The 27,884-nt window shown below is 59.2% G+C and overlaps 2 protein-coding genes across 3 annotated transcripts in view; one reads left to right on the plus strand and one right to left on the minus strand.

Moving 5' to 3' along the window:
• Positions 1-516: 516 nt before the first annotated feature.
• Positions 517-7,088, plus strand: SNORC (secondary ossification center associated regulator of chondrocyte maturation). The gene is made up of 3 exons (XM_061205962.1): positions 517-586; positions 6,703-6,885; positions 6,979-7,088. The coding sequence occupies exons 1-3, from the start codon at positions 517-519 to the stop codon at positions 7,086-7,088; spliced, it is 363 nt and encodes a 120-aa protein (XP_061061945.1).
• Positions 7,089-9,479: 2,391 nt separating this feature from the next.
• NGEF (neuronal guanine nucleotide exchange factor) overlaps positions 9,480-27,884 on the minus strand; it is a 78,873-nt gene continuing 60,468 nt past the window's right edge. For both annotated transcript variants that reach the window (XM_061205965.1, XM_061205972.1), the window contains 10 exons: positions 23,974-24,134; positions 22,548-22,700; positions 21,132-21,261; positions 18,169-18,243; positions 15,919-16,008; positions 14,106-14,269; positions 13,479-13,634; positions 12,744-12,823; positions 11,870-11,974; positions 9,480-10,451 (listed from right to left, as the gene is read on the minus strand). In XM_061205965.1, the coding sequence (XP_061061948.1) occupies positions 10,261-10,451; positions 11,870-11,974; positions 12,744-12,823; positions 13,479-13,634; positions 14,106-14,269; positions 15,919-16,008; positions 18,169-18,243; positions 21,132-21,261; positions 22,548-22,700; positions 23,974-24,134 (1,305 nt within the window). In that variant the 3' untranslated portion in view covers positions 9,480-10,260. The remainder of the gene's footprint in view (positions 10,452-11,869; positions 11,975-12,743; positions 12,824-13,478; positions 13,635-14,105; positions 14,270-15,918; positions 16,009-18,168; positions 18,244-21,131; positions 21,262-22,547; positions 22,701-23,973; positions 24,135-27,884) is intronic.

The following is a 27,884-nucleotide window of genomic DNA, read 5'->3' on the forward strand; positions in this document are numbered from 1 at the left end:
ACCTGGCCCTCATCAGTGCTGCCATCCTAGGGTTGGAGTCTCCCAAGCCTGGGCCTTGAGCACTAAAATGCAGATTCCTGGGCCCATCCACGACCCACTGAAACAGAGTACCAGGGCCATCTGCATTTATCAAGCTCCCTGGGTGAGTCTTGCACATGGAGGTTGAGATTCTCTCACTTTCAGTGGCCCAGGTGTGTGTGTGTGTGTGTGTGTGTGAGAGAGAGAGAGAGAAGGAGAGCGGGAAAGAGCAATTTCCTCTTCCCCTCTCTGAGGGTGGGGCTGCTCCAGAGTTCAGGAAAGCAGTCAGTTCTGTAAGCTTTGCTGTGTGTGTGTGTCTGTGTGTGTGTGTGTGTGTGTTTTCATGTGTGGGGGGCGGGCACGGTGTCCCAGGAGGACAGAGTTTGCATTGATGAAACCCTTCCCAGCCCTTCGATGCCTCTTTCCCTCTGCCCTGAAGTTAAGCAGCTGAGCCCTCGGTGCATCCCGCTCGCCGGCCGCGCTCGCTCACGGGCTGGGATGGCGTTCCGTCTGGCCCTGCACACGGCGCTGCTGCTCTTGGGGGTCCTGGCCCCTGCGGTGCTCACAGGTAAGGGTGCTCCCTGGGCTCTGCTACCACCAGCCTCCCAAGGCTAAGAAGTAACTTAGGCCAGAATCTCTAATGCCCACTGGCAAGGCCATTCACAGGAGATGGGGTGGCAGTTTGGGGTGATTCTGTGAAGGGCTCCCCCAAGACAGGCTGGCAGCAGCTGCGTCAGAGGCCTCAGGGAATCGTTAGCTATAGAGACAGTGACCTCTGAAGTAGGAGGGTGACTTGGGGAGCAGGGCCAGGGACATTAGCTGCCTAGGGGACATGGGGATTACTCCAGCACCCTAAAATCTGAAGGCCTTCAGATCTGGGAGTCAGGAGGGGGCACCAGGCAAGCAGCTGAGGGGCAGAGGCCCCAGGCCCCTAGATGTAAGACCACAGAGCCCTACCATTTATTCGTCAAGCCCTGCAAGCCCTTCTCTGCTGGTTTTCTGAAATGTCCTTTGAGAGTGAAGACCCAGGTACTGTTTCCATCTTGGGAAAAATTCCAGAGGGAGCACAGGGCCAGAGACCCCTCTGTAAAACCATGAGGATGCTGGACTGAGGCGCTGCACTGAGGCTGAAAATGGCCGGGTCTGGGGTCTGGCGAGGAGGGTCCCACCAGGCTTGGGTTGGCAGGCTCCTGGGACCTGAGCCCCCGTCCTGGGCACAGCTGTGGGGCTTCAAAGCCTGAGCGAGAAAAGGCACAGATGGGTCATGGGTGGTCTTTCTCCTGGAAGAAAGCCACCTCTGATGGCCGCGAGGTGGGCCAAAGGGAGGTGTTTCAGGGCTCCTGTGGGGAGTCCTGGGGCTGGAGAAATGTGCGGGTGGGGGGCCCCTGGAGACCCTCCGCGGCATGGGTTTCGGGGGAGTGTCTGTGGATCTGAGGGAGGCTGTGATGCCATCGTGTGGACGTGGTGCTGGGAGAGCTGCTGGGGGATGCGAGGCCTGGGGGGACCCTTACGGTCACACACTCAGGCACGAACACGGGAGGAAACGGGGTGGGGCGGCGAGGAGCCTGTGGGCCTGCCGGCCTCCCTCTGGACGCCCTAGGAAGAAGCTTGCGGGCTGGCTTTGTTTCTGGCTCTGTCCTCCTCGCTGTTTCTCAGCCTCTCTGTGCCTCTCCTCTGCTGTACCATGGCGATAACCATAGCGCCTCTGCCTCTCTCGCAGGAGACTGTAGGTCTGCCAAGTTCACACACGTGAGCCTTCAGGACGGGCCAGGCAGCTGGTAGCGCTCAGCGCATGTTAGGAGAAAAACATCCCCAGCCGCTCTGCTGGGTGCAGGGTAGTCTCAGGCAGAAGCACCTCGTCACGCGGCTGGGAAAGCACCCAGCCTCCCTTTTGGTGGGAGAGGGGCCAGCTGGGCAAGCCAGGGGGCTGGTGTGGTGCCCAGGGAATTCGGGAAGTGATCTAAAGTGGGGTGGCGTCCCCCGTGGCTCCCTTATACCCCACTCCCCCCAGTGAAAAGCTTCTCTCGCCTGGTGGTCGAAGTGGGTGGAGGTGAAGGTGCTGGCGTCCGTCTGCCCGGGGTCTGGGGCCGTGTGGGCAGCTTCTGTCCAGTTTCTTGGTCCCCATGCCGCCAGCCCTCCCAGCCAGGCTGCCGGCCAGAGGCGCTGGATCAGACTGTGCACACACAGCCTGGGTGGGTGGGCTGCGTCTGCTGCCGCAGGAATGCCTGGGGACAGCCTGGTGTCTGGCGGCAGCAGGACCTCACCTGGCCTCACCTCCCGAGTCCCCTCCACGTGTCCTACCAAGGGCAGGCAGGCCAGCCCCACCCCGGAGTCTTTGGGGTTCCGGCTGGCTGTGGTTCGCCCTGCCGTTCTGGGAGGGAGGGGGTTCGGGAGGCTCCTGGCCGCCCCACCCCGGGCTGGAGGCTCAGAGCAGGTGTGCAGCAGGCCCCACAGGCCCCTGGCCCGCTGCTCCCTGGGCTGGGGTCCTGAGCAGGCAGGCGGGGAGGGAGCGGCCTGCTGCCCGCCCTGCAGGTCGCCTGTGGCCACAGCTACCGAGGTGGTGGTGGTGGGGCGGGGAGCAGGCCAGGCTGAGCGGGCGGGAGACCAGGGCAGGGATGAAAAGGCCCTTCATGGCCGCACAAAGGCCGTCTGTGAGCTCGGGCGCCTGGCCTCCGGGCCCAGTGGTCAGACTGAGCGTTAAACAAGCTTATTTACTGACAGGCGGTGGGGCTGGAGGAGAGCCCACGGTGCCCAGGCCTGTGGCAGGGTCACGAGGCCCCCACGTCTCCTGGTCTTCTCAGCGCGCGGAGTCGCAGGTCGCTGCTCACGCTGGTCCTTGCCCTCCCCCGTCTCCGTCCTCACGTGACACCTCTGCTCGCCTTCCACGCCTGCCCTTGTACCAGTCCCTCTGCCCGGCATTTCTTTCCCCCTCCTCAGACGGGGCCTGCTGTGCGGAAGCCCCTTGACAACGGCTTCTGTTCATGGCTCCCCAGAAGGAGAGATGTGGGGGATAGATTTGCTTCCCCCTCTGACTACAGCAAATTGAGAGAATACGGAGGCACGTAGATGAGGACAAGAAAATGCCCGGCCCTCCTTGGCAGCTGCACCTCCTTTGCCGGAGGGCTGGTGACTGAGCGCAGGCTGCGGTTCTGGCCCATGTGTGCCGCTGGGGCACCCACCTGGGCTGGCAGGGAGCTGGCTGGCCCCTGGGCCCTGGCTGCTTGGGTGCAGATGAGTCCTTGAAGCCCGGATCAGCCTCTGGGGGTCTCCTGGTGATGGTCAGCTACAGCAGGCGCAAAGCCCGCAGGGTGGCAAGGGCCATGGTGCCCAGGCCAGAAAGGCCCTAGGGCAGAGGCAGCAGCTGATGATGGCCTTGACAGCACAGTCACCACCTAGTGAGGGCTGTGAGAGGCACGGTCCAACCCCCATTCCACAGGTCGGGAAGTGAAGGCAGGCGGCGAAGTCAGTCTGCGGTGGTCCCAGGGTGAGGCTGTGATGGAGCCGGGATTTGGACCCAGCCCTCCAGATTTGGAAGCCAAAGGATTCAGCCCCTCAAGCTTCAGAGACTGGCTGAGTCTTGAAGGGGCGGGAGGGGCTGCGCACAGCAGGGATGAGGGGGCCTGGGCTGGTGTATCTGGCAGGGAGGGTCCAGGCTTCTGTGGGGAGCAACAGAGTGAGGCTGGGTCACTGGGGGCAGACAGGGAGATGGTCTGGGTGGGTCTCCAAGTACCCTGCTCAGAGGGCCCTTCTCCCCCAGAGATGGCTCCCAGGTTCTGGCAAAGGGCAGAGGGTGACCACTAGTTCCTGGGAGTGAGCCCCTGCCTGTCACTCCTCTTCCTGAGCTTGGGTCTGACTCCTTGGATGCCACCAGGTTGGCTGGCCCTGATACCCAGTAGCCCTGTGGTGGCCTCTCTGGCCAGAGGCCTGGCAGTTGGAGGTGCGCTTTGGCTAGTGGTGGTAGGACAGGGAGGTGCCCGGCTGCCACTCTGTCTTGGGCGTGTGGTGAGCAAGTGGGGACCAGTGGTTTGTTCATTTATCTGGGAGGCAGGCAGTCTGTGAGCCCTAGACCTCAGGGCCTGCCAAGCGGTGGGTAGACCCAGGCCTTTTCTCTGCTCAGCCCCGGAGAGCCCGTGCCTAGGGCCTGGAGCCTTCCATGGCAGCTGCAGGCTGCAGACCCCAGCCCTCCCAGGCAGCGACAAGGGAGGCCTGACAGAGTCACTTTCCCCTTCCTCACAGGGAAGTCTTTGAAGTTGGCGGTGGACCAGGGTGGCCCCCAGACACCAGCACTGCTTCAGCCTGGGCCCTGGGAGAGGGAGGCTTCCACAGAGTGGGTGCAGGGGCCTTCCGCCCCTGAGAGGCCTCCTTGCCAGGGGTGTTTCTGAAAAGGGGCACAGGCCCGGGCAAGCCCTGGGAATATGACAGCTGTCCCTGCCTGCAAGCTGAGCCTCGGAACGGATCCAGCTGAGGCCTGGGAGAGGCACCAGGGGCAGGGCCTGGGAGCTGGGGACCTTGTAAAATTTTGTCATGAACCGATCTGAAGTTTACAGAAAAGTTAGAAGAATAATCCAGTAGGCTCTTCACTTGGATTCACGGACCGCCAACATTTTGCCATATTTGCTCTTCTCACCGTCTTCCTGTCTCTATTTACACATTTACCTATCTGATTGCTGAACCATTTGACAGTAAGTTGCAGACATCTTGCCCCTTTGTCCCTAAATACTTCCTAAGAACAAGGTCATTCTCTTACATAAGCAGAGTCAGTTATCCAAATCAGGAAGTGAAAACTGACGCAGTACTATCACCTGAACCACAGCCTTATTCGTAGTTCACCAGTGGACTCCATAATGTTCCGTCCGGGAACGCACGGTGCGTTGTGTTGTCACAGCTCCTTAGTCCCCAGCCTGGAACAATTCCTCACTCTTTCTTTGTCTCTCATGACCTTAACGTTTTTGAAAGCCTAGTTATTTTAAGACTGCCCTGGAATTTGGGATTGGCTGTTTACTCATGATTTGCCTCAGGTGGACACGTTGGCAGAAGAACCCTGGAAGTACCTTTGTGTCTTCCCAGAGCACCCCCCCTCTCCAGGAGCTGGTGAGCCTGGAAGCAGGGTGTGGGTCTGGCTTGTCTGTGCCCTGGGGGAGCTCTCAGGGGTGGAGCCCCCAAGTGTGAAATGTGCCCCAGGGACCGCAGGTGGGCTGGCCAGGGTTGTACTGACTGAACCACAACTTCCCAGGAAGTTTCTCGGGAAGCACAACCTCTTCAGGGGCTTCAATCCCCAGCAGCACCTAACTGCCAGCGCGGCGCCCACCTCAGCTTAACACTTACAAGTGTCACTTCCCCAGGACCTACAGAGCCCAGCAGTTCAGATGGGGGGCCCCAGGCTCTGCTGGGAGTCGAAGTGCCCTGCCTCCCCTGGCCCCCCTGCCCTGAAGCTTCTTGGAAGACCATAGAGCAGCTGGTATCGATGAGACGGTGTGCTGTAATGCCCACTAAGCCCATTCTAGCATCCCTGGATCACAACAGAGATCACTCAGGGCTGGGGTGGGGAGGCCTGGAGCCTGCTTCCCATCCTGGTGTTGGACCTCACTGGGTGTCTGGGAAGGCTGGATGGGGCCAGGGCTGGGGTGTTGCTGTGAGGCTCCTCAGGCTAGGACCCCTGACGGGGGAGCAAAATTGGTGTGGGCTGCCTAGGGTTACCATGCAGGCCTCTCAGCCTGTCCCTCCCTCTCGTTCTCTGGGTCCCCTGGGTCCCCTAAATCCTGCTAACCCCCAACCATGAGCAGAGAAAGGCTCCTGCAGAAAACGCTGCCCGGAGACTGATGTGCTGACGGAGCCCCAGCTAGCGCGGGGGTGAGGGCTTACCCTTTTCTGGGGCTTCCCTTACACTGACCACAAACACCCCTGCCCACCCCTCTGGCCCTGTTCTGTCTGGAGACAGCAACGTGCTGGCATCACAGTTTCTTAGGCTAGAGAGGCCCCTGCGCTTTAAGCCTCAGACACTCGGGGGGCATGTGGAGGCACGTGCGGGCGCTAGACCCCAGGCCCTGGGGGCTGCTCCACTCTGCCCAGGTTAGGGCCGAGGAGCAGCAGGGCCGGCTGCCCCTGGGGTGTGGGGTGGGCCTCTCCTCTCCACCTCCTGCAGCAGGGGCCCCTCACCGGCCGGGCTGGGCAGGAACCCTGGTTCCCGGAGAGGGCACTGCCTCACCCTCCCGGTGCCTTCTCCAGGGTGAAGGCTGCCCTGGGTCTGCCCTGTGAGGGTGCGGGGAGAGGACCCTTTACAAGTGTCACTTCCCCAGGACCTACAGAGCCCAGCAGTTCAGATGGGGGGCCCCAGGCTCTGCTGGGAGTCGAATTGCCCTGCCTCCCCCGGGCCCCCTGCCCTGAATGAAGCTCGCTGCCAGCCCGAAGTTCTTCCAGCTTCCTCCCGAGTGGGCCTGTTGGTCCCTCAGTGCCCTCCTCCCCCATCAACCTGTCCTCTCATGGCAGGGGCGGCCTGACCCCAGCGGGGGCTCTGGGGCCACACGTGGGCCACTCGGCCTCCGTCGCCCCACCTGCGAAGCGGCAAGCACCGCGCTGAGCCCCAGAGCCCCGCACTCAGCTCCCCTTCCCAGTCGGTCAACGGCGGGGGCGACGTCCCCGTCGGCCCTGCCGCCCGGGCCCCCACACCTGTCCTTGGCTTTGCAGCCGAGGGCCCGCAGGAGCCCGTGCCCACCCTGTGGAACGAGCCCGCCGAGCTGCCATCGGGAGAAGGCCCCGTGGAGAGCACCAGCCCCGCCTGGGAGCCGGCGGTCAGCGGCCCGCCCGCGCCCACCGCCGCGCCGAGCCCCGAGGACAGCACCGCGCGGGAGCGTCTGGACCAGGGCGGCGGTACGGGCTGGGGCGCGGGGGCCGGGCGGGCCGGGAGGAAGGGGTGGGGGGGGGCCGGGCCTCGGGGCTGACGCGGCCCTCCGTCCTCCGCAGGCTCGCTGGGGCCCGGCGCCATCGCGGCCATCGTCATCGCCGCCCTGCTGGCCACCTGCGTGGTGCTGGCGCTCGTGGTCGTCGCGCTGAGAAAATTTTCCGCCTCCTGAAGCGAATAAAGGGGCCGCGCCCCGGCCGCGGCGCGACTCGGCGGCACCCCGGGTGCGCGCCCCCGTGTCTCCATGTGTCCGCGCGTGAGTGTGTGGGCGAGCGGGTGGGGGCGGGGGGCGGGGGGCGGGCGACGTGCACGTGCTCGGGGCTCGAGGCGCACGACAGCGCGCACACGTGCGCGTGCGTGAGCGCACGTGCGCCGGGGCCCCGCAGGAGCGCGGGTGCGGGCGCGATGCGCGTGCGCCGGAGGCCGCCGGTGTGCGGGAGCGGGGCTTGCGAAGCGATCTGGGCAGAGTCCTCGGCGAGGCCTTGGGAGCGCGGAGTCCCCGTGCCGCAGCCCTCTGCTCGTCCCGCAAACTGCCCGGGGCCTGCCCTCTGCCGCCCCCTCAGCTCCGGCCCTGGAGCCCGCCGCCCTGCGTTCTGCGCCCCGGGCCCGCCGCCCTGCGTTCTGCGCCTCGCTGGGTGATGGTGGGGTCCGCGGGGCCCTCGGCTGTCCCGGCTCCCCAACCAGAGGCCAGTGACTTTGGGGGTGGGGGGCGTCTTCTGACTCTGGCAGCCAGCGCGCTATTTGCGGGCTCTGAGCCCCAGACCTGCACCCTCAGGACCCCTGGGGGCCCCTCTACCCCGGGGAGCCCAAGGAGCGAATGAGAAGAGGGGTGAAGCCCGGGTGCTGTGGGCCCCTGTCCTGGCTCCCCAACCCACAGCCCCAGACCGCCTCCCTCCCCTGGCTTGGGTAAGCTTGTGCAGGGGGCTTCGCCGAGCCTCTGGCAGAGTGGGCAACCCCACGCAGGACGGCTGTTTTAGAGAAAGAAAACAAAAAGGCTTTTCAAGCTCATCTCTTTTCACTTCAACCCTGAAATTATGGCAGCTGAATGAGGGATGAGGAACCACCCAGCCGTGCCACGCCCCAGCTTGGCCCTGGCACTGGGTCCTTGGTCATGCCCTCTGTCTTCCATACTTCCCAGGAAGCCTAACTTTTATAGTTTAAAGAGAGGGATTTAAAATAGTGGCTTACCTGCTCTGGGTGCAGCAGGAAAGAAGTCAGAACTGCATCCTGTCCTCATCCTCCAAGGGCCCTTGGAGTGAGGACCCTAAGGCCTAGAGGGGGCACTGTCTGCAAACCCCAGTGATGGTTTAACCCCTGGGCCACAAGAGGATCCTGGTGAGTGAGTGCTGGGGGAGTGAGCTGTTCCTCTTTTTTTTTCACCATTGTCTCTAGCAACTGTTTTGGCCTCCTTGGTTTCTCTGAGCTCCTGACTACACCTGTTCTGGCTAAGACCAGTTTTCTCCTCCTGGATACGCCAGATGGCCACACGTGGTACCCACTCACACTCCCCAAAACACATCACGGCTTAAGTTTCTGCTTATAAAAGACTGTTATGAAACTGACTGGTTTTCATGAAACTGTTTACATTATTACACATAACCTGCAGTAGCCGAAGCCCTCCTTAGAGCAGGTGACTCAAGTCAGTATGCTGTTTCCCAACTCCAAAAAGAAAAGTGGGGTAAGGGCCAGGACCAACGGCTCCCCTCCCCAGCCCCACCCTGCCAAGAGCAGTATGGGGCTCCGAAATGGTCCCTCTCCCTATCCCCTCACTCCTGGGAAACTCAGGTGCAGGTGCTCCCCCTGGGGTTGCAGCATGGAGGCCCCAAGAGCATCAGCCCCTCACTGGGACCAGGGGGGTCCCTCTCCAGTTGGGCCAGCATGTTGCATATGTATGCATCTTCCAGGGATTCATCCAGTTCTTAAAGGGTCTGAGGTCTCAAGAACGCCAAGGGCCATGCTGTGGCCTGTGGGAAGATGCTGCAACGTCCCACTTGATCTAAATCCTGGGCTTCTAATCTAAGTGTGTCCTGGTGGAAAGGGCATGGCCACAGGCAGGCAGGGCTGGGCGGGGTGGGATTTAAGGCCCTCCCCATTCCAGGACAGAGCCGTGTGTGGGGTGGCTCTGAGGGCCAGCTGCAGCCTCCGGTAACTGGCTGCCACCTCTGGAGGTGGGAAGAAGTGTCCCAGGCCAGTGACTGGCCAGGTGGGAAGCCGCAGTCCCAAACCTTATGGGACCACCACCCACTGACACCTCTGTCCCCCAGTGTTCAAACCTGCCTCCTCAACCTGCAGAAGGATGTCCCCCACTGCCTCAAACAGCTTATTCTGTTTCTGGAGTCCCTCCACAAGTGGAGGTCCAAATCCACTCCCATCCTGAGGCCCCAACCCCGGCTGCTTCTTCCTCCACGGGAAGCCTCCTTAGCCCTTTCCCTGGGACACACCCCCTCCACTGGGCTTGAAGGGGGCTCTTCTCTCCCTGCCAGACCGAAACACCTCATTCTTGTGCGCACAAGGGTAATAAAAAGTAGACCTTCCTCTCTTTTATTTTATACATGATGCTTCTTTTAATGCAGCCAGAAATGATATTTGCTTTTCTCGGAACCATAATCCATACAGGATGCAATGACCAAGTCATTTCTTTATAACACCTGGGCTCCAGAAGGGGCCAGAAGAAACGAGTTACATCCAGCCCATCAGGGAGCCAAAGGCGGCGTGGGCCCTCAGCCAAGCTCTGGTGGCCATGAGGCAGGCCTGGCCGTGCAGCCAGAGGCTGGCAGAGGCTTGGGGCGGAGGTGGACAGAGGCGGTTGGTCTCTCAGTCCTTTGAGTCGGAGACCAAAGGACGCTCGTCAAGCTCATCAGGCAAGGGTGGTCCGTCTGTGCACCTGGCCGATTCTAACAGCTTCCAGGGGAGAGGACACGTGCAGGGGTCATGACATCATCACCTCTGCACCTGCCCTTGGCCAGGGACACCCTGGGTCTGGGGCCTCTCAGTGCCTGGGAAGGGCCCTGGAGCATGCCCATCCTCTGTCTGCCCCTCCCAAGAGACAAGAAGAGGTGGTGTAACACTGTTTAAAATACACTTTTTCATTTACAAATGCAGCAGAGGAGGGACGTGGGCACCTTTTCTGCAGTTCGTGAGTGAGGGGCCAAGACACATGAGCACTAACCACGTAGCAGGGGTGAGGGGTGGAGGCAACTCCTGCCAAGGCACCCCAGCTCACACCCTGCTGCCTGCAGCGGCGTCCGGCCTTCCTGCTGAGCCCCTCCGCTGTCCGCTGGGGGCTGCCCGCCACGACCTGCTCCTGCCCACCCACATCCCTTGGCCAGGCCGGGGACCAGGGGTCACTGCCGATTTCGGCTGCCCAGCTTCCTGCGGTCCTTATTCTGGCTGCGCTGAGGGTCATCCATCTTGTGGACACGGAAACACTCCTTGAGGTTCTGGGACCGAATCTTCGGATTCAAGATCTCCTCAGTCATGTTGCTGGGGAACCAGCCTCTCTCCTGGTCATGCAGGCGCTCGCCAAAGATCCACCCTGCGTAGGGAGGGGAAGGGGAGGGTCAGAAGCTCTCCAAGTGGTGCAGGCTGGGCCTCCCGCCGGCCTGTGTGGGGAGCAGAGGAAAGGGAGACACAGGGGTCCAGCTGGCCTTTCCAGAGGTCCCCTGCCCTCAGACACATTGCTGGAAATGCCCAGACCTGGTTTATCCCCCATGAGTTGGGTGCATGCTGCCCTCCCGGGGGGGGCGGTGTGTGCACAGGGCGGGGGCAGAACCACTGCGTGTCCCGGATGTATTGACTTTGGAACCCATTCCCAAGCTCTCACGCATCCTAGGCTGCCCCACGTGAGGCCAGGAGACCCCAGGGGCCACCCCCAAAAGCACGAGGCATCGAGGGGCTGGTGGGGTGGTAGCTGACCGCGTGGTTCCGTGGCCTTGAATGCTACTGTCACCCTCTGGTTGGGCAGCCCCTCCTCCCTGAGCCTCAGCCTCCTGGGAGCTGGGTGGTCAGCCGAGGGTGGCCGTCATGAACTGGCCGAGTGCCCTAGCTCTCTACCCCTCACCCCCCATATCACAGTGTCTCTGCTGGGGGCCTGGGGCCCGAACCGCAGGTCCTGCTGGCAGGTCCTGGGGCAGGGCTAAGACCTGGGGCCTGAGGGCCAGGGGCGCGCCTTCTACAGGCCACGTGGGAGGGGTGTCAGGCTGTTTATATTTTGCGGGGGGAGGTGGGGGCAGGAACCACTGTTCTCCCAATGCTGGGTGAGCCCCTAGGATTTAGGAAGGGCGGAAATGGCCTTCTCTGGAGGTCACCAGCCTGAGACTTTCCAGCCAGGGTCTTGAAAAAGAGGAGGAACCAGGGTTGGGGAGAGATGCTTTGTGCACTTTTGGGGATTTAGATTAGGAACAATTGATGTAGAAATAAGGGATCAATTTTTCGGGGGAGGGGAGCGAAACTCTGGCACTGATGCCAACAGCAGGAGTGGGCGGGAGCCCCGGCGGGTGGCTCTCTGGCCCATGTGGGGCTACAAGCCTGGTGGTCACAGGCTCATCTGGAAGCTTGTTGCAAATACGGGGTCAGGGTCAGCATGCTCCTGGCCATCATCCCTCCCACTGTGATGGGGGCTGATGCCCGGGCCGGATGAGGGGAAGGGGACATGGAGCCAGGCGCTCGGCTGGGCCTCACGCTAAGCGGGGGAAGGCGGACCTCACAGCTCCGGGGAAGGAGAGCGGAGGCACTGGCAGAGATGCCTGCTCTATGCTGAGGAAAGGCCAGCGGAAGCCATGATGGGCAGAACGGTCTACGGGAGCAGAGAGGCAGCACGGCCCTGGGCTCTGCCTGCCTCTCAGCCGGCTCTTCTGTCTGCTTCTCCACCGCATCCCTCAGGCTGGGGCAGAGCCCCAGGATGGGGGGGCAGGGAGCCTCGAGTGGGAGAGGCACCCAGCCCCGGGGCCTCACCATCCTCTGTCTTGTCCAGGATGTTCAGGATGTCGGCCAGCTCCAGCGTCAGCTCGTCCGGCTGCTGGGCCACGTACGGGTGCACACACTGGACCTGGGGGCAGTCTGATGGGAGGAGAGAGGGGAGTGGCATGTCCTCATCACCACGGCACCCACCCTGGTCCCTACACGGGCAAAACCTGGCCCCCCACTTCTGCCTCAGCAGTTAGCAGGGACACGCTGCCTGTCCAAGAGGCAACACAAACTCCCGCAGCAACGGAAAGGGCTCATTCGAGGGCGGGGTGTGTGGCTCCAAAGAAAAGGCTGTTAAAGCGCCAAGAGTTCTGAACAAAAAGTACGTGGATACAGGGATGAACAGGCTGTGAGGGGCTCTTATTGAGACTTCAGAAGGAGCTGTTTGGTCCTGGGCTGGGCCCTGGGAGCAGTTTGGGGACAGTCAGGACTTGGTGAGCTGGTCAGGATGGCAGCGTCTCTATCAGGCAGCTGGACTTGCGCCCTTTTATATTTTGTAAGGTTTTCAGACAACTGGCCACCCCAGAGAACACTGGCGTTTGCCTTCTGGGCCCAAATTCCTCTTGGTTTCCTTGTGGCATCTGTCACTTATGACCCAGTGGCTTTTATTTCTTCATTAACCATCAAAACGTTTGCAAAGCTCAGGCACACCCGTGTCCTCCGTGGGGTACTAAGCTTGTACTGGGGTGCTAGGGACCCCCGGGCAGGCGAAGCAGTCTTCCCAGCAGCCCCGCAGGCCCTTCAGGTGGAGTGCAGAGGCCCCCGAGGCTGACGCAGCTGTGACAGGCAGGGCCGCCACGAGGCTCCCTGGACCCTCCCTTGCCCCACCCGGCGGGTGCCCCCTCCCCAGTGGGCCACCTACCCAGCAGCCGGGACGTGAAGGAAACAAACTTGGTTCTTCGGTTGGGGGCCAGCGAGGTCATCCAACGCTTCATCTCGCTCCTGGGACAGGGAAGAGGACAAATGCCCCAACCGCAGAGCAACGGACCCCACGTGAGGGGAACCGCTGCGCCAGGCATCCAGCAAGCTGGCCACTGGGTCCCGGGCCTGGCACAGGGCCGCAGCAGGACAGCGTGGACGGGGCCGGGAATCTAGCGGCAGGATGGGGGCGGAGCGCTATAGAACCTCCCTGGTACATCTTTAAAGTCAGTGGGTGAGGGCGAGCCCACGACACCCCAAAGTTAACCAAGAGGCGAGCCCTCAGCTGCCAGCTGCCCTGAGCCATGGTCCATGGAATCGGGAAAGGCTGACGCCACCCCTGCCCCAGGCAGTCGGAACTGGACCGTGATGTGCAGGGCGACACCTGTGAGTTCTGGGCTGGGGGGTGAACAGAGGGGCCGGCCCAGAGCCTGACACACACACACAGACACACACACACAGACACACACACACACACACACACACACACACACCCCAGCAACGTGCTCGTCCCGCACCCTGACGCTAACACTGCACAGAAGCCCTCCCGGCAGGGCCTGGGAGGAGGAAGGACAGGAACAGGGCGGGCGGTGTGCCGAGCCTGGAGCCTCGCTCCACCCAGGCAGGTGACAGGAGCCTCGCTCCACCCGGGCAGGTGACAGGGGCACCAGGCACTCACTGAGCGGACGCCTTCAGCATGTAGGTGGCCTCCCGGTCGTCCGCATTCTCGAGCAGCCGCAGGATGAAGACGTTGGCCAGCGTCTGGCCCTGGTCCTCCAGCTCCTCCACTCGCAGCAGGCCCCGCGGGGCCGAGTCAAACACCTGGTACTTGTCTCTGGGGACCGAGGGTGGCAGCAGAGGCAGGTCAGTCCCGAGGCGGCGGCTCGGATTTCCAGGAAACGCTCTACCCTGGCCAGCAGGGCCGGCCCCACTGCTGCCACTCCTCACCTCCTTCCGGAAGCCCCCCACCTGACCGCCAGTCCCCCTCACCCCCGGCCCCCGCCCTCCACAGTGTGGACGGCGGACGAGGGGTCAGCACCCATGACGTGGCAGTGGCCGCTCTGCCGAGCCAGCCCCAGGCGTCAGGCACTGAGCTGGACTCTCCACGTCCTTAGGGGTACAGCCCCCGCTAGACAGGAGGGGAAACGGAAGCTCAGGGTGTTGAAATACACCTGCCCGAAGGCCCAAGGCTGGACCAGAACGGAGCAGGCCTTCAAAGTGGATCCAGAGCCTGAGCAACATCCCACCACCGCGCCCGCCGCCCCCAGGCCGTGGCGACCCCCCATCCCTCCTGCCTGCCGCTCACCCCGGAATCTGCCGGCAGATCACCAGCAGGTCGTTGAAGAGGAAGAGGTAAATTTCCCGGAAGAGTTTCTTGGTCCGCAGGGTCCGGGATGTCTTGGGGCCTGACATCTGCTGCAGCTCGCCCTGCTTCAGCAGCCAGCGGGAGTGGGAGATGATGGGCACTGACTGCGTGAGGGGGGACGGCATCAGAACGGCTGTGCCCCTCCGCGCCCCCCGCCCCAGGCTCCCCTCGCGCTCTGACTGGAGTGATGACCGCGAGTAATGGTGTGTGAGGCCCGCGCTGGGCCCAGGACACGCGTGGCGCTGGTGGGAGGGACGGACGGGTGCTGGGCAAACACGGGAAGGGCGTGTGTGTGCATGCGCACGTGTGCCTGAGTGGGCTGGTGTGTGTCTGTTGTCTATGTATCTGTGTGTGCTTTTACGTATGTGTGCTCACATCTAAGTGTCCACGTGTCCTGTATGTGTCTGTACTCACGTGTGAGTGTGTCCACGTGTCCTGTGTCGGTACTCACGTGTGTGTCCACGTGTCCTGTGTCTGTACTCACGTGTGAGTGTCCACGTGTCCTGTATGTGTCTGTACTCACGTGTGTCCACGTGTCCTGTATGTCTGTACTCATGTGTGTGTCCACGTGTCCTGTGTCTGTACTCACGTGTGAGTGTGTACACGTGGGTGCCTCTGTGTGTGTGTGTGTGTGTGTGTTGTCATCCTCCTACTAGGCTCAGCCTGTGTGATGCAGGATCAGAGGAGAGGCCAAGTTCACAGGAGAGAGGGGAGAACTGGGTCCCACAGGGCGAGGAGACTGGGCCGGCAGGTCCCCACTGTGGCTCTGGGGCAGGCACCCAGCACCCAGCACGTGGCCCGCAGGTGGAGCTACGTGGGGGGCCCGGAGGTCTGCATCCTCAGCTGGGGCTCAGCTCCCAAACCCAGCATGACCTCAGGGACCCTCAGCAGGTACCGTGTACTCATGTGCCCAAAACCCCAGAAACCCAAGCCCTCGGGGCCCTTAGGGTCACTAATGCCTGAAGCTTTACACAAAGTTGGGGGAAAGGTCGGTAGCTTCTGTCAGATTTTCAAATCGCCCACATTTAAGAATCCCTGGAGCAGTCCATGTCACATTCTTCATGTGAGCTGACTGTACAAGGTCACACAGCCAGTAAGTGAGAGCAGGCAGCTCCCGACTCCCTGCAGGAGACAGTCTAGGCCAGCGGTCCCCAACTGTTTTGGCACCAGGGGCTGGTTTCATGGAAGACAACTTTTCTACAGATGGGGGTGGGTGGTGGGATGGCTCAGGCGGTAGTGCGAGCGATGGGGAGCGATGGGGAGCGATGGGGAGCGGTGGGGAGCCGTGGGGAGCGGTGGGGAGCCGTGGGGAGCGGTGGGGAGCGGTGGGGAGCGATGGGGAGCCGTGGGGAGCGGTGGGGATCCGTGGGGAGCGATGGGGATCCGTGGGGAGCCATGGGGAGCCATGGGGAGCCATGGGGAGCGATGGGGAGCCATGGGGAGCCATGGGGAGCGGCAGATGAAGCTCCGCTCGCTTGCCCGCCACTCACCTCCTGCTGTGCGGCCCGGTTCCTAACAGACTGCAGACCCTTACCGGTCTGCGGCCCGGGGGTTGGGGACCCCTGGTCTAGGCCAATGTGATGGCCCAGTGACTGGGGGCAGGTGGGGCCTTCAGCTAAGGGGTCAGGGAAGGCCTCGGTGGAGGTGATACTGTGCTGAGACCCAAGGGCGGCCATTCAGCGAGCCCGGCCAGTGACCAGTGCTCCAGGACAGCCGGGCTGGGGCGGGGACACGTGGCTGGGCGTGGGCTCACCTTGATCTTAAACTCCATCTTCTTCTGAATGCTGATCATTTGCTCCGTGCGGCTCATTTTCCTGACGCCCTCGTTGCATGCTTTTACCACCTGGGATGAGAAGGAGGACACATCAGGCCACCCGCAGCCAGCTGTCTCTGGCCACTTCCTTTGGCCCACTCAGGCCACAGCTCATCAGTCTCAACTGGGTCTCAGTTCCAGTGTAGAAAATCAGGGCCTTGTCTTTGCTGGGATGTGAACTCCAGAGAACACGAAAATCGATGCCGACCCCTCATGTCACCTAAGAGAGCAAATTTCGACCAGAAGACGTCCTTTCTCATCTGTCAGACTGGAAATGCCCAACGTTTGGGGGTCAGGATCCGTCACACACTGTGAGGGGAGCACAGAGTCCCCCCCACCTTCCTGGGAGGCAACCCAGGTACAAAGGGGCTGAATGAAACCACATTTTCTGGGACTTCCGGGGACTCATTCCAAGAGATGATATCTGCACAGGATCTAGAACAGGGCCCGGCACCCAGCAGGCACTCAGCATTTAGGAACGAGCCCAAAGACGTGCGTACTAGGATGTCCCCTGCAGTGGCGTTCAGAGCGAGAAAAACTGTCCTCAACCTAAATGTCCGTCAACAGGGGTTGATTAACGCTCATAAATCCACATAACCCTGTACTCTGAAATCATGAAGAAGTGCAATAATTTTACATGCGCTAAAATGGAGGGAAAAGCCAGCTCATAAACCACAAGCCCATCTGCAAAGAATACAATTGTGTGGTGCAGGCGTCTGTTTGGAAAGGGGTCTGGAAGGGCAGGCACCAGCATTTTGGCAGTGGGGTGTGGGAGAACTGCTGATCTTTACCATCTTCTTTTTGCTTATGAACAGTTTGTGGACTTGTTTGTATTCAGCATCATTTTTATAAATTAAGGGATAAAACCCACCTTTATTAAAAAAGGTAAATAATGAGAAGCAAGCGTATACCTGGGAAATGAAAAGGAAATGAAAGCAGAAAAGAACTTGAAAACAGAAACCACTTGCCGGTGCCCCGAGACCCCTTGGGGCCCAGTGTGGCCGGCTGCCCAGTGGGGGCCAGAATGAAGCTCCCATCTGATCAGGTGTGTGCGTTCCAGGGGTGGGCAGAGGGTCCCGAGAGATGCAGCCTGGCTGGCAGGTCACTGACCCTCCCTGACCAGCCTGCTCGAGGCTCCAGCCTTTCCCCAACTAGGCTGGGAGGGGAGTGCTGTTTTTCCCAGGATCCAAAGGGTATAATCGCCAGAAGGATTTTGGAGGCCAACTGGCCTGAGTGAGGGATGCGAGGAGAGGCCCCTGGGGGGAAAAGACTGCATTAAGCTACGAAGTCCTCATGGCTCCATGTGGCTCACCGTGGCTTAGAACCACCACCTGATGCCCACTGGGGCTAGTCGTTTTACTAAGCTGCTGCCACTGGTACACTAAGTGGAGAGGACTTCCCAACACCAGGCTCTCGTCCATTTCAGGGTCACCAGCACGACACAGTGGCCCCTGCACGGCTGCCAGGAGTGGGCTCACAGCTCCAGCGGACACACTGGAGCCAAACACACGAGACAGCGCTGCTTTAAGACAAACATGTGGGAACAGACACATTCACTGACCCCTCCCGCATAGCCCCTGCTCTGCCGGCAGCTTCCAGAAGGATCCTCCTCTCTCCGAGGATCAGGAGCGGAGATGCCTTCTCCACTACTGGGCAGGAAGAGCCCAGGCTTGGCAGGGCCGGGGAGTCCTCTCGCGGGGACAGGAGAGGTGCAGCTCGAGGGCCGGGAGAGGCGGGATCGGGGGGTCGGAGAGGCGCACAGGGCAGAGCTGCATCAGGGCCCAAGAAGAGCCAGAGCTGGCCTCAGAGCACGGCAAGGGAGGCAAGAGCCATGGCTTTTGACACTGGAAACAGGTAAGGACAAGCGTGGGGCCTCCGAGGGCTGCTGCGGGGAGTGCCTGGGCCTGTGGGTGGCCACAGAGCGGGGGTTGGCGGGAGGGTCCATGAACATGTCTGCAGGTCAAGAGCGCCCGGCCGGCCTGGTCCACCCCGCACGTCAGCAGCCTGGGGTGAGAAGGAAGCCCACCCGACTTATTTTTTGGACCCAGTGACTTCTCTGGATTGCCAACTATTAAACTGAATTTGCATCTTCCAGAGATACACGGGCACAGGAGGGGGCAGGACGGGAAGGCGGGTCTAGAGGAGGAAGACAGCTGACCGGGAAATGTGGGAAGAGGAGGCACAACTCACCAGCTCCAGTTCCTTGTGGGCATCCAGGGCAGTGCCTTCCCGCTCAGACCTCTCTTCCACCCGCTTCAGGATGTTCTGAGCACAGGCAAAGTCTGCATTTAGTTTCGTCACGTACGGCCATTCCTCCCCTCTCCGCCCCCTTTGGCAGTGGCAGCCTCCCTGCTGCACTGGTCCAAAGAGCCTCGTGTTGCTGCAACAGCCGGGAGCAAAGAGCCCCACCAGTTACGGACTGAGGGCGGGAGAACCTTCCACCAGCCGAGGGCCTAGCATCGCACACAAGCCTTGCCCAGCCCTAAGATGATAACCACGAGTCAAGGTCTGCATGAGGACTAACTACGAGGGCCAAACCCGAGCCCCAGTCTCCTTACAGCGAAGACCAAGACAGAAGCAAAGGGGGCAACCAAGTGCGGTGGGGAAGGGGGAGGGCGAGGTCCGACAGTGAGGGAAGGGTGGCTCAGGGCTGGCCGTCCCGAGGCGAGCGCAATGCTTGCAGCAGCAGTGGGACTGCCGTCTGAAGCCAAGTAGCAGCGACCCCGAGGCTTCGTTAACTCTGGTCTTATTGATAAAGATGTCTTTTTTCCAGTAGCTGGATTTTCTTGAGTTTTGCCTATAGATTACAGTGTTTGCACTGGTTTCTGCCTCACTGTTCTCCCCGTGCCCGTATTTCTGATCTGCTCTCATTCCATGAAGAGGTTTGGGTGCGTCTGAGCACAGCTCACCTCCCCCCAGCTGCCCCATGTGGTGGCACGAACGTCCCCAGCCACCTGCTGCCACCCAGACACCAGGGTGCTGGGCATCCTTTCCACTCTCTCCTGAGCTCCAGGCCAGACCCAGATCCCTCCCGCCTCTGGACGTCCCCCAGCTGCAGGCCCCCAGCCTGCCCTGTGCGGTCACCTGCCCCGCCTCTGCCTGCCAGCCAAGCCAGACACACACAGTCAGCTCCGATGCCTCCTTACCCTCCCCCCCACCAACCTGGGGTCACCAACCCTGCCTGTAACCATCCCCCGGCTCCCAAATCCAGCTCCCAGCCAACAGGATGGCTCAGGCTCCACCTCTTCTCATTGGGATAAAACCCCATCTGACCAGGTCCTGCTCCTGGCCTCAGGCAGAGAATGGCGTGGCTTCTTCAGCCTGGTGCACGAGCCCTCCATGCTGGCCTCCTCTCTGGTGGGCCCCTCCCTACCTTCTGCGGTAACTGGCGGGTCTGCCTGGAGCATGTTCACCCCTCAGACACGCTGCCTCTGAACCTCAGTCCCCCTGCCCGCACCCTCCACCCCATGCCACCGTTCTCCTCGCGACAACATTAAGATAGGTCTTGATCTTAGTTTTGTTGGGTTTTATCATCCAAAAGTTAAGATTTTTAATATATCACTATATACTCTTTTCCTATAAATTTTTTTCTCTGCATAATTAGGAAATGTTACTGTCTTCTGTTTCATTGTTTCCAAGTTTAAAAAATTCACATGCAACTCCTTCAGTCGCGGCGTCCTATGACTGGGCTGGTCCCAGCTGTTCTCCCACCGTGCCATGGACCTCCCCACACTGCCCCCTGTCTGGGCTTCTTTTGACTCCGGTTTCTTTGGTCCTAGGCCTCCGAGAGCCCCTTCCTCCCAGGCTCCGACCTCTCCTTTCCGATACTGCCCTTCTCCTGTGGAACTAGCTGCCCATGGCCTTTGGCCTCCCGCCTGTTTGACCTCTGACCTCCCCTAACTGTGGGTCACAGGTCACCATCTCAGCCCATTCCTTTCTGAGCCACAGCCGGATCCACACCACCCACTTCATCTGCCTGGTGGCCCGGGGGTTCCCTCTACCCACCAGCATGCGGCAGGCACAAGGGCTCTCCGCCCTGTCTTGCTTGACTCTTGCAGACCCCCTTTCGGGAAATCTCACCCTCTGCAGGCTCCCCCGACTCCAGCTCTCTTGGCCTGCCTCTTCCCTCGCTGCGTTCCTTCTCGGGCATGATGTCCCAAGGCTGGGTCTTGGGACCCCTTTCTCTCCATCCTTGGTGGTCTCTCCTATTAAATACCACCTTGATGCCGAGGGCTCGCACCCTGACTTCTCCCTTTGACTTTAAACTTGGATATGCAACGGCTCAAAGTCCTCCCAAGCTCAGCTGGTCCAACACTGAACCCCGCCTTCCCCATCTCGGGAAACAGCACCATCACCTGAGCTGCTCAAACCAAAGAGTCTCCTTCCCTTTCTCTCCACGGTAGCAAGTGCACAGCTCAATTCACTGATTTCCCTCCAGGATCTCCCACCCCAACCTCCACGAACCCACCTTTCTTTCTTGAATTGCTCCGTAACCCCTTCTCCCATTTCCACTCTTGCCCTCCTGCCCGACACCCTCCACACGGCAGCTGCTTTGAGCTCTTACCAGCATCAACTAGATGGAATGACTCCCCATCACATTGAGGATAGAACCCAATGTCTTACCTGGCTCCTTAGGCCCCTGATCAGCCTCTGCCCACATCTGCACACTCATTCGCATCATGTTCCCCCAGCTCACCACTGGCCGCCCCGTCTGTGAACCTTGCTGCCCCGGGGCCTTTGCATAAGCAGCTCCCTGTCAGATGAATGGCTCCTCCCTGTCAGCCAAGTCCTAGCTTAAATGTCACTCATCCGAGAGTCCTTCCTGATCCCCCACTGGCAGTGGGCAGGCAGTCACCACCATCATGTCACTCTGTTTCACTGTCCTCAGCCATGACCACTTCCTGGTTGTGTGTGTGTGTGTATGTGTGTATGTGTGTGTGTGTGTGTGCATGTGTGTCGATCTCTCCCCACCCTCCCCCAGAATGTCGCTCTGTGGAAGCAGGGGCTGAGTCCCCCACTGCTTGGCACACAGTAGGAGCTTAATTAGGATTTGTGGAACAAATGGACTTCTGGAAATGGAAAGCCAGCCTGGAATGACCAAAGGAAACAGCCTGCAGCAGGAGAAGTGTGTGTCAGGGGAGAGAGGCCGGTACCTGGACCAACAGCTTGAGGCGTGTGATCCTCTGGAAAGGCAGGATGAGGAAGGAGGAGAGGGGCAGCCCCTTGCACTTTGGGTCCAGCTCCAGCTGTGCGATCAGCTCCCGAAAGGCTGCCTTCTCCTGGCTGGGGACACAGACAAGAGAGTAGGTCTCTGGCTCGTGGGAGGCGCAAATCGGAGGGGGTTCCTCCCCATCCTCAGCCTCCTAAGAACCAGACAGCCCACAAGCACAGAAAACGTGTCGATTTCTTCTCCTCTTTTTTTTTTTTTAAAAAAAAAAAAGGAAAATAAACTGTTCGTGTACAAGTCAAATAACAATAGTGACTTCACACGCCAGGCCCATGAAGACTTAGCAAAATATGCTGTGTGTGGGAGGGCAAGAATTCCTTGCGTGGCCAAGATTATGAATCAGACGCAGAATTCGATGATTTACCCAGGAGGAAACGGTGGCAAGGTAAACCCACGTAATGACAGCAGCAGGCAGCAGGCTCGAGACGGCTGCAGGGAGAACCTGTGCTACTCCTGCCAGGTGGGGATGTCTCGTCTGCAGACGGGCTGAGTAGTGGGAACCACTGCTGGAGATCAGAGGCGGGCCCTTGACTGCCCGTCGTTAGGGACACGGCACTCAGGCCCAGAGAGTCTGCTCTCACGGGCCACACCAGTGGACCCCTGGGCACTGCAACATCTAGAATCCTATTCTCCTGTGTGATTGTCTTCTCAATGTTCGTCCTCAAAACTGGCATACCGATTCCCTCCAATCCCAGTTTCAAACCCCAAATGTAAAACACCCAAACCTCTGAATACTCAAACTTTAAAACATCCCCAGTGAACTACACGGCTTGATGGAAAGACCCAACGAAGCATAACGTCCAGAGGTCACTACTCGGAGAGTCCTTTGGTGCCCATGAGTGTGCTAAGAACATATCACTGGTTAAACTGTGGTTGAAACATGGTACAGAAATGTGAAGAATTCAAAAGAGGCAAGTTAATGAAAAAACTCTCTCATCAACGGAAACCCCAAGAAAGTTTACAAAATGGGCAGATTAGTAAATTCAAGTGCTTTGCTGGAGAACCACCAAAAAGACTCCCTCCCCCCAACCCTTGCCTTTGTCTCTAGTTCAAACCACTTTCCTGCCGCCTTGGGCCTCGAGTTGTCCTCTTGGCCTCAAGCTCCCTTTTCCAAACCTCACAGAGCTCTGCACGGCCGTCTGGACACAGGTCCAGTGGGCGCCACGGCTGACTGTCCCGGGGTCAATATTTCCCAGTGACACCGAAAGCCCCAGAACGTGCCGGAGTTGGATGCTGTCCTGGGAAGGCGGAGACCCAGGGAGCACAGCTCAGTGTCAGCACAAGAGGAGGGGGCCGCCGGGGCCACGCCTGCACGATGGCCCCACCGCCCAGCCCTACTCACAGCAGCTGCTTGTAGGTCCTCTCCTGGTAGGTCTGGTTGCTGACGTAGGTGATGTAGACAGAGAAGTGGTCGGCGGCGTACAGGTACACGATGTCGCACACGTCCGAGATGACGATGTTCTCCTCCATCCGGCGCTCCAGCTCCAAGAGAAACCTGCGGCGGGCAGCGGCTGGCTTAGGGGCGGCTGGCTGCGGAGACTCGGGGCACGCCTCCACCAAACCAACCAACACGACAGGAGGCGGTCCCAGCCAGGGGGCACATTCCGTCACATCGCAGAATTACTTGTTCAGTTTTTTAGGTGGGTAGTGACATTAGGAGCGTTTTTCAAAGGGAGAGACCTCAACTTTCACATCCATACTGATGCGTTTACAGATGAAGTGAGATGACGATGGGGATCTGCTTCAGAATGATCCCGTGGGTGAACCTAGATGCTGAAGCGTGGGCTCGTTACACTGGTGTCTCTACTTCTGCATGTTTGGGATTTTCCATAATAAAATATAAATAAATACAAAAATAAATAGACACCCCTCCCCCAGTGGAGGTTAGCGGCAGAGACCGAGGGGTCTCCGAGGCTGCTCTGGTCTCAGTCAGCTCTCGCCTTCCTGAGCCTACCGGGTGGGGGGCTGCCACGAGGATCTGGGGGCTGCAAACGGGAAGGTGGGGTGTCCATGTGGAGGGGGACCGACTCAGGAGGGTCCATGGAGAGCCGCACACGGGTGTGGGTTTGCTGCTGCCCGCGTGCTATTTCTTCACACCTGAACAGGCGGGGTCGGACCAGCTGATAAAAGCTGAGTTCTGCACTTTTAGCTGCAAACCTCCCCAGGCTACAGTGAAAAGGGTAAATGGATCTTTTATCCTAACGGAATGACTGGAGTTCATTTCTTCTTTGCAATAATCAGTCAATAGATGTCTATTCCTCCTCCACTTAAGCTCATCCCATCCTTCTTTAGGCAAAATATAAGTACAGTCCCAATCGCCACCTCCACACACTCTTGCAAACACCACGCAACCGGAGAAGAGAAAGTGTAAATCCAGGACCACGCTCCACGTTGGCCCTCGGAGGGTCTCGGGCCCCGCACGCACCAAGCCAGGGCCTTGTGACGTCAGGATAAAGAGCAGCTCACACGGACACCCCCGGACCAGGTCGTGACACCCGCCACCGATGTGCCTGACTGTGGGAGACACACGGAGCACCTGCGTGGCCGGGAGGGACCTGCAGACATCAGTCCTGTCCAGGGGGAGGCGACGGGCCTCGCTGCTGGGAGATCTTTGGATTTATGTATTTAGTTATATCTTATTACAGAAAATTCCAAACATGCAAAAGCAGAGAAGCCAGAGTAACAGGCAGTGCCACCAGCCCCGGACGTGCCCCAGGCGAGGAGGAGGGACAGGAAGGGGCCCCACGAGGACCGGGGCGGAGGCTCACCGCTCGCTGACGGCCATGACGTCCAGCACGTTGGAGAAGAGGATGTGCGCCTCGGACGGGTGCAGGATCTTCTTCAGGCGCTCGTTCTCCATGAAGTGGGACACCAGCAGGTTCAGGCTTTTGTAGTAGGAGGCCTCGGAAGTCACCAGCTCGAACATGGCCTGGGACGTGAGGAGGGCCAGCGGTCAGCACCCAGGACTCGTCTCCCCCCTCTCTCAGACAGATGCAAAGGTTTGATTTTATTTTAGTATTTTGGCCTCCATGCATGGCTTGTGGGATCTCAGTTCCCCGACCAGGAATCAAACCTGTGCCCCCTGCAGCGAAAGCGCCGAGTCCTAACCACTGGACCGCCAGGGAAGACCCCAGATGCAAAGGTTTTAAAAGTGAAAGAAGACTGCTGTCGGGGTCTGCGTTGGCAAGGGCACTGCCATCCGCAGCCAAGACCACTTGCCCCGCTCACAACAGTGAAGCCGGAGATAGCCTCGTGTCCAAGTACGGAACAAGGTAAAACACGAGGGGCCAGCCATCCGTTGGGTTCCCGACAGCTGCTAAGGGTGACTCAGGACTGTTTCCTGGTGCGGAATGGGTGAGAGAGTCAGCAGTAGAAGAACCCCACTTCTACACGCCCAGAAAAATGTCTGGAAGGAAACAGGCCATAATGTCAACCACAGGTGTCAGTAGGGGGTGGAGTTTGGGGGTGACTTTTACTCTTTTCTTTTTACCCTTTCAATTGTCTAAAAATTGAAGAATGAGCATATATTGTTTCTTTCATGGTCTTATTTTATAATGTAATCGATAAAGCAATTTTCATTTTGAAAAAGAGAGAAAGAAGACAGAGAAAGAAATCCATAATCTGATAAGCTTTTTGGAGGCGCCTTCATTCTCTATCATGCTTATCACCTGATTATTGAGCCTATGAAACAGCAAAGTAACTGGACCTCTGTTCCCTCACGTGTCATCTGTGAAGCGAGGGCAGTAGTTGCTGGTTCACCCTCCTTCCTCGCTCTCAAGCAAACCCATGACCCTTCCTGAGACCACCCTGGGACCACCCTCACCTTCCTCTCCCCCATCTCTCTCTGCTGTTCCTCAGCTTAGGGTGGGTTCAGGTCTGGGCCCACGGTGGCTGCCCAGAAGGGACAGTGTAGTGGGATGAATTGTGCGCCCACCCAAAGCTGTGTCCACATGCTAAGCTCCAGCACCTGTGAATGTGAACCTATTTGGCAAAAGGGTCTTTGCGGATGTAAGTGAAGGATGTCAAGGTGAGGAGACCATCCTGGATGGAGGGTCTAAATCCAATGACAGGTGTCCTTATAGGAGAGATGCAGAGGGAGACCTGGCAGACACACAGGGAAGAAGGCCAGGTGAGGACACAGGAAGAGACTGGAGTGATGCTGCTTCAAGCCAAGGAACGCCTGGAGCCACCGGAAGCGGAAAGAGGCAGAACTGCCAACACGCTGATTTCAGGCTTCTGGCCTCTACAACTGGGGGAGAGTAAATTACCACCCAGTTTGTGGTAATTTGTTACTGCAGCCCCAGGAAACAAACACAGACAGACAGAGGAGGGCTGGGAGATGGGACAGCGATGAGCGTAGGGGGCCCTGGTCCTTTCCCAGCGTCCCGACCACCCCACATCGCACTCCCTTTGGGGTCCTCCATCCTCCCACTGGCCAGAACCCTGACCCAGGCAGGGTTCCAGGCTCTGGCCATGAAAGCTAGCGCTCCCGGGGCTAGGAAGGATGGTGGAAGGAAGGGAGACAGGGAAGGGAAGAGGGAGGGAGGACCAGCATGTGTTCCAAACACACAAGGCGCTTTCTCGTTCTATCCTCACTGGTCCCCCAGGAAGGACATACAGAAGTTCGCATTTCACTAAAAGGAAACAGATGCAGAGGTTAAGTCATGCCCCAAAGTTACTGCTGGAGGTTGGAAGATTCAACCCAAGGTTTTTCCAAGTCCTGGGCTCTGCCCACCAGTACCCACCCCTGCCGACATAGACGCAGGCAGAGCGGGGATTCAACAGCGTCTGCAGGTGGCCTGGCCTGCTGGGCAGCCATTCTGCTGCTTCCCTGCAAAGCTCGGACAAGCAGCCAACCTGGCAAAGTACTTTAAAATAAGCGACATATTTGTAAGTTGGGGATGCTTAACAGCATAAAACTGCCCAGCACCACTGAGAAAGTTCACACAGAGCTCACTCCAGGGTGGCCCACAAATGACAGACCGTGGGCCACCATCAGAGGAGAGCCCACCAGTCCCCTAGTGTCTGTGCCTCACTCAAGACAGTGAGACGAGGCACTGAAACGAGCTGGCGGCCTCTCTGTAACTGTCCCCAGGTCACAGATGCTTGGTCTGCTTAAAGATACGAAACCACACAAAGCACATCCCGCTGGCCTCACTCACGGCAGAGCTGAGGCCTCAGCACAGAAGGCCCCACCCTCTGTCCTGCCAACGTCCAGCCAAGCCCTGTCTGGCAAGGCTGAGACCACGCTGGGCAGGAAGTTCCTGGAAGCATCTCTGTTACAGATGTTGAAAACAAATCACTTTCCTGCTGCTAAATTTAAGTTTCTTAAGAAAATGTCAGGCCATTACAGCTTGCAAGTTCTAAGCAAATATAACTAAAAGAAACAAAACAAAACACCCCAAACTGAGACAGATGAGTGTTGCAGATACCAAGAGAGGAAAACACCACCATGCCCAGGATGCAGCCCCGCAGATAAGGCGTGTCTGCTAAACCACGTCTCCCTGAGCGACGCCTGTGAGGCACAGCTGTGGGATCACACGTGGGAAAGGCGCCCAGAGCCCTGACAGCATCACCATCTTGATCCCCAGGAGGACGGGGGGTCGGGGGCCGCCGGGCAGTGGCAGGCGGGCCTCTCAGCCGCTGACACGCAGTGGGCGTTGGGCCTGAATCACTGTTCCTTGATCCCGGCTGTGCCCATTCACCACAAACTCACCCCCTTTCTCCATTTATAGGCGATTAGTCATCCGTGGATTTTTGTTTTCCAGGGTGTTTGTCTTTATTTTATAGGTCAAATTATTTGCCACATCAGTATGGTCGTCTTTTCCTCATCAATATTATTTTTACTCTCAGTCATTCAAGCCTTTGCATGGCGTGTGGAGCCGACAGGGATCCAGGCCCTGCTCACTCATCCACTCATTCGTTCATTCATTCGTCCGCAAACGCTCACGAGCACTGGTCCAGGCACCCGGCACTCCTCCTCCGTGAACACAGCAAACTCCCTGCTTCCATCCCAGGGCAGTGAAGGCAGAGCAGACAGGAGTAAAATGCATCCCGTTGGGTGTGAGGGATGCTACGAGCAGACGGGAAGAGGCGTGTGTGAGCACATGAGAGTGTGTATATACGGGTGTGACTGTGTGTACGTGAGTGCGTGAGTGCGTATATGTCAGTGTGTGCGTGTGAGTTACTTAACTGCAGAGAATCCCTCCTTGGTGAAAGCAGCCGCTGCTCTGCGGCCGGGCTGGCTAAGGCCCCGCATTGCCCACCGTCGGGTTGCAGGGCTCACGTAGGACCGTTATCCTCGGGAGCTCGGTTAGACTGACCCGAATTTTCTGAATCACAGCTTGGTCTCCCATCGGTGCTTAGTGCTGGATTATTCTGCTTGGTATCTGCCAACAGTCATGAAATGCTTCCTGGGTTTTTTCCAATCCCGCTACTACTCAGCCCAACTCCCTCCTGGGTTCTTTGCCAAGGGTAAGAGCCGGTCAGCTCTGGACCTTTCTTCGAGGGGCCAGTCCAGGTGGTTTTGCAGCCAGCGAGGGCTGTGCTGGGCCTGGTGTCCACCACAGGCCGCTGAGGAGCAGAGCTGTCAAGGCTTTGGCCTTGGAGTTGGCCAGAGAATTGCTTCATCCCACTAAGCGTGTTTCCACGTGTGCAGGACGAGGACCACAGTCCCCAG

This window comes from Eubalaena glacialis, chromosome 1 (assembly GCF_028564815.1).
Source record: "Eubalaena glacialis isolate mEubGla1 chromosome 1, mEubGla1.1.hap2.+ XY, whole genome shotgun sequence".
Classification (NCBI taxonomy): Eukaryota; Metazoa; Chordata; class Mammalia; order Artiodactyla; family Balaenidae; genus Eubalaena; species Eubalaena glacialis.

What these genes read in the sequence shown, in the direction of transcription:
- SNORC (XM_061205962.1), top strand. Translation starts at nt 517, where the DNA reads ATGGCGTTCCGTCTGGCCCTGCACACGGCGCTGCTGCTCTTGGGGGTC. An exon ending in GGCCCCTGCGGTGCTCACAG is followed by an intron (nt 587 to 6,702) that starts GTAAGGGTGCTC and finishes TTGGCTTTGCAG; the next exon opens with CCGAGGGCCCGCAGGAGCCC. An exon ending in GCGTCTGGACCAGGGCGGCG is followed by an intron (nt 6,886 to 6,978) that starts GTACGGGCTGGG and finishes CGTCCTCCGCAG; the next exon opens with GCTCGCTGGGGCCCGGCGCC.